The sequence below is a fragment of the Elephantulus edwardii genome, unplaced genomic scaffold (genome assembly GCF_000299155.1).
Source record: "Elephantulus edwardii isolate Elephantulus edwardi_28Jun2011 unplaced genomic scaffold, EleEdw1.0 scaffold00129, whole genome shotgun sequence".
NCBI lineage: Eukaryota > Metazoa > Chordata > Mammalia > Macroscelidea > Macroscelididae > Elephantulus > Elephantulus edwardii.
In genome coordinates, this window is record NW_006399879.1 from 8,566,650 (window position 1) to 8,570,612 (window position 3,963).

The 3,963-nt window shown below is 44.3% G+C and overlaps 1 protein-coding gene across 1 annotated transcript; it reads right to left on the bottom strand.

Annotated features, from left to right (window-relative positions):
• Window positions 1-703: 703 nt before the first annotated feature.
• Window positions 704-1,006, bottom strand: LOC102849245 (protein S100-A11-like). The gene has a single exon (XM_006893675.1). It carries the CDS (start codon window positions 1,004-1,006, stop codon window positions 704-706), a length of 303 nt encoding a protein of 100 aa, XP_006893737.1.
• Between the last annotated feature and the right edge of the window lie 2,957 nt (window positions 1,007-3,963).

Consider the following 3,963-nt stretch of genomic DNA (forward strand, 5'->3'; position numbering starts at 1 on the left):
AGTGTTTCTCAGCTCTGTTCTGAGGGCTGCTTCCTGGTCCCAGTATAACTTTCACATGAGCATAATCAAATGTTATGTAATTCCCATTCTTCTCAGAGTTAGCCACAATTTGTTGTGATCCACACAGCCAAATGCCTTTGCATAGTCAATGAAACATAGAAAACAAACATTCCTCTGGTACACTGTCCTTTCAGCCAAGATCTATCTGACATTTTCAATGATAGTGCCAAGGCCTCTTCTAAATCCAACTTATACTTTGGTAGTTCTCTGTCAATGTAGTGTTCCAGTCATTCTTGAATGATCTTCAGCAGGATTTTGCTTGCATGTGGTATTAGTGATATTGTTTGATAATTTCTATATGCTGCCAGGTCACTGGTTTTTGGAATGGGAATAACTATGGTTCTCTTTCAGTCAGTTGGCCAGGTGGCTGTTCTCCAGATTTCTTGGCACAATGTGATGAGCACATCCAGAGCAGCATCTGTCTATTGAAATATGTCAATTGATATTCCAACAATTCCTGGGGCCTTTCTTTTTTAAAAAAATCAGAATGTTTATTAGTCCCAGAAGGGGTGGCCTGCATGGGGTGGTGGGTGGGCTAGATCAGGGTGTGTGTGGGCTGTGAGGAGTCTACAGTCATGGGGTGGGGGGTCTTGGAGGGAAGGAGCTGAGCTTGTTGGCCAGTTTCAATGGTGCTTCAGGTTTGCTAGTGAACATGTTTCATGAAAGAGTCATGGCAGGCCAGAGCAATGCCCCCAATAAGATTAAGAAATTCTTGGAAATCTAGCTTCCCATCAGCGTTGAGGTCCAGTTTCTTCATCATGCGGTCAAGGACACCAGGGTCCTTCTGATTCTTTGTGAAGGCAGCCAGTTCTGTATTCATGAATTTCAGGAACTCCGTTTTGGAGAGGGTAAGGCTGTTTCCATCCTGTCCAGCGTACCTCTGGAACACGGCAATCAGGGACTCAATGCACCGCTCGGTCTCCGTGGGGCTAGTGACTTTTGCCATGTCGCAGCGGACCAGAGCACAGTGGCTGTGACTTGGAGCAGCGGGTGTGTGGCGTCTGCGGGGAGCTGCGGCCTCTGGTGGCCCACGCCCTGCCCTTCCTCGGGGCCTTTCTTCTTGCCAGTTCCTTCAGAGCAGCTTGAAATTCCTTCTTTATCACCACTGCCTCTTGATCATATGCTGTTTCAAGAAATTCTTCTGTGTCACTCAATTTATCACCTCCGGGCTTGGAAGGAAGATTGTGCAATCACCTTTGTCCTCTCAAATCAGGTAATGCCCATCCTTCCAGAATTCCATGGGCTTTGCCAACTGTCAGGGGATTCAAAGCAAGACAAGGGTTCTGTTTCTCTTCTCGACACTATTCCTGTCCCTGGATGCTTCTCCCACACCCAGATGCAGTTCCGTTCTGGACTCTGCTCTTTTCATACCTAGGCGATGTTCCTGTCCCCACCGCTGTTCTTGTTTCAGATACTTTTCCACTCTCAGATGCAGTTCCCACATCCCTGAGATGTGCCCCTGTGACCTTCCTGTCCTGTACCTTTCACTGGCCTGCTGACATTCCAGCTCCCTGACCCTGTCCCTGCCCCCCAGGCTGTTGCTGCCCCCATTCTGTCCTCACCCCTATATACCATATCCACCTCTTGATGCTGTCCTCCTCTCTTAATTCTGTATGCACCCACTGAGGCTGTTCCCAACCCCTGATGCTGTCCCTGCCCCCACATGCCATAGGCTCTCTGATGCTGTCTTTGCCTCCTGATTCTGTACCTGTCCACTGATGCTATTCCTACTTCTCAGGCTCTTCCATTGTACTTCAGGATAGAATGTGAAATTGTCATTTTCAAAAACTTTTAAAAAATTTATGTTGTTTTGCATACAAAATTATCCATTGTGTTTCACACTTTCCTTCCTTCACACTGTGTCCCACACAATCATCCCCACATGTTGTGGGAGCACCATTAACTATGCCCATTATTATCTTCACTTTTCAGGTCACTGCTAGTTCTTTCCCGTTTGCTCCACCCCTCCCTTGGTCCACCTAATTGTGCCACCCATGATTTTCCCCTGTCCTCCTCCCACACCATCCCCACTTGGAACTTCATGAATATTTTACTGGTGATCCTTCTCTTTTCACAATAATGGTTTTGTGCAGTATCTGTCTTTATAAGACTGAGTTAGTTCACTCAGCATAGTGTTCTCTAGCCTCTCCCATGTGTTGTTATGTGCCATTGAGTCACCTGTGAGCCTTTGTACAGCAGCTCTGGAGCCTACCCAGTCCTGAGCCAGTCTCACTAATTCTGACACACCAACCTCCATTGCCCTATTTACTGTATCAATCCGTCTCACCTGGGGTCTTCTTCTTCTTCCAAGCATGATGTCCTTCTCCAAGGACCAGTTCCTCCTGGCCATATACCCAAAGTATGTCAGATGGAGCTCCAAAATACAAGCCTCTAAGAGAAACTTGGTTTCACTCTCTCAAGATGGATCACCAAGCCTCTCTCATGTTATATAGTATTTGTTAAAAATCATTGCTCCTTCCGTGCCCATCCTCACCCTTCTGCCCCCAACCCTCACCTCCTTGTACCCCCAATATGTTTTTCCCAATAAAATAAAAAAAAAGGAAAAAAATATCATTGCTCCTGAATGCTTTGTAGTATTCTATTGTGTGACTGTACCATAATTTGTCAATCCAGTCATTTATTGTTTGACATTTGGCCTGTTTCCATGTTCTATCTATTGTGAATAACACTGCTATGAACATTGGTGCACAGATCTTCATTTGTGTTCCAGTTCTAATTTCTTTGGGATATACTCCCAGCAATGAAATAGCTGGGTTGTATGGAATTTCTGTGTTCAGCTTTTTGAGGAAATGCCAACTTTCTTTTAAGAGTGGTTACACCATTTTACAATGCCACCAACAGTGTATGAGAGTTCCAATTTCTCCACGTGCTCTCCAATATTTATTGCTTTTTGTCCTGTTAAACTTTGCAAATACTACTGGGATGAGATGGTATCTTATTGTGATTTTGATTTTTGAGTATTTCTTCAAGAATCACATGATCCTTTCAGCTGATACAGAAAGGGACTTTGACAAAATTCAACACTGCTCGCTGATTAAAACTATCAGCAAAACAAGAGTTGAAGGGAATTTACTCAACATTGTGAAAAGTAAATATGCAAAACCAAGAGCCAATATAATTCTCAGTGGAGAAAGACTGAAAACATTCTCCTTATGAACAGGGGTCAGACAAGGATGTCCACTTTTGGCACTCCTCTTCAATATTGTATTGGACAACAAGAGAAGGAAATAAAAGACATCCAGATAGGCAAAAAGGTGGTGAAACCGTCACTATATGCAGATGATATGATAGTGTACCTAAAAATCCCAAGAACTTAAAAAAAATCTGTCAAAACTAGTAGACAATTTTGTAGAGTGACAGGATACAAGATTAATATACGAAAGTCAGCAGGATTCCTCTACAGTAACAAAGAAAACACAGATAAGGAAAGTAAGAAAGCAATACCATTTACAATGTTGCTGTTATGTGTCATTGAGTCACTTGTAACTCATAGCGACAATTTGAACAACAGCTCTGAACCCTGCTCTATTCTGAGCCAACCTTGTCTCTGACATACCCACCCCCATTACCCCAGTCATTAAGTCAATCCTTCTCATATAGGTTCTTCCTCTCTTGCCCTGTCCCTCCACCTTCCCAAGCATGATGTCCCTCTCCAATGACTGGTTCCTCCTTGTAACATGCCCGAAGTATGTAATTTACAATGCTGTTGTTGTTGTTAAGTGCTGTCGAGTCGCAGGTGACTCATAGCGACCCTGTGAAGGAGAGTCCTCGATGCTTGGGTGCCTTTCATTCTCTCTCCAGGTTCATAGGGTTCCCGGAGGCAAGCTATTATGGAAGTGGATGCCACTCCTCCTTCCAAGCTTGTTTTAATCGGGGAGCTCC

Excerpts from the sequence above, each read along its gene's own strand:
- LOC102849245 (XM_006893675.1), bottom strand. The coding sequence starts at position 1,006 with ATGGCAAAAGTCACTAGCCCCACGGAGACCGAGCGGTGCATTGAGTCC.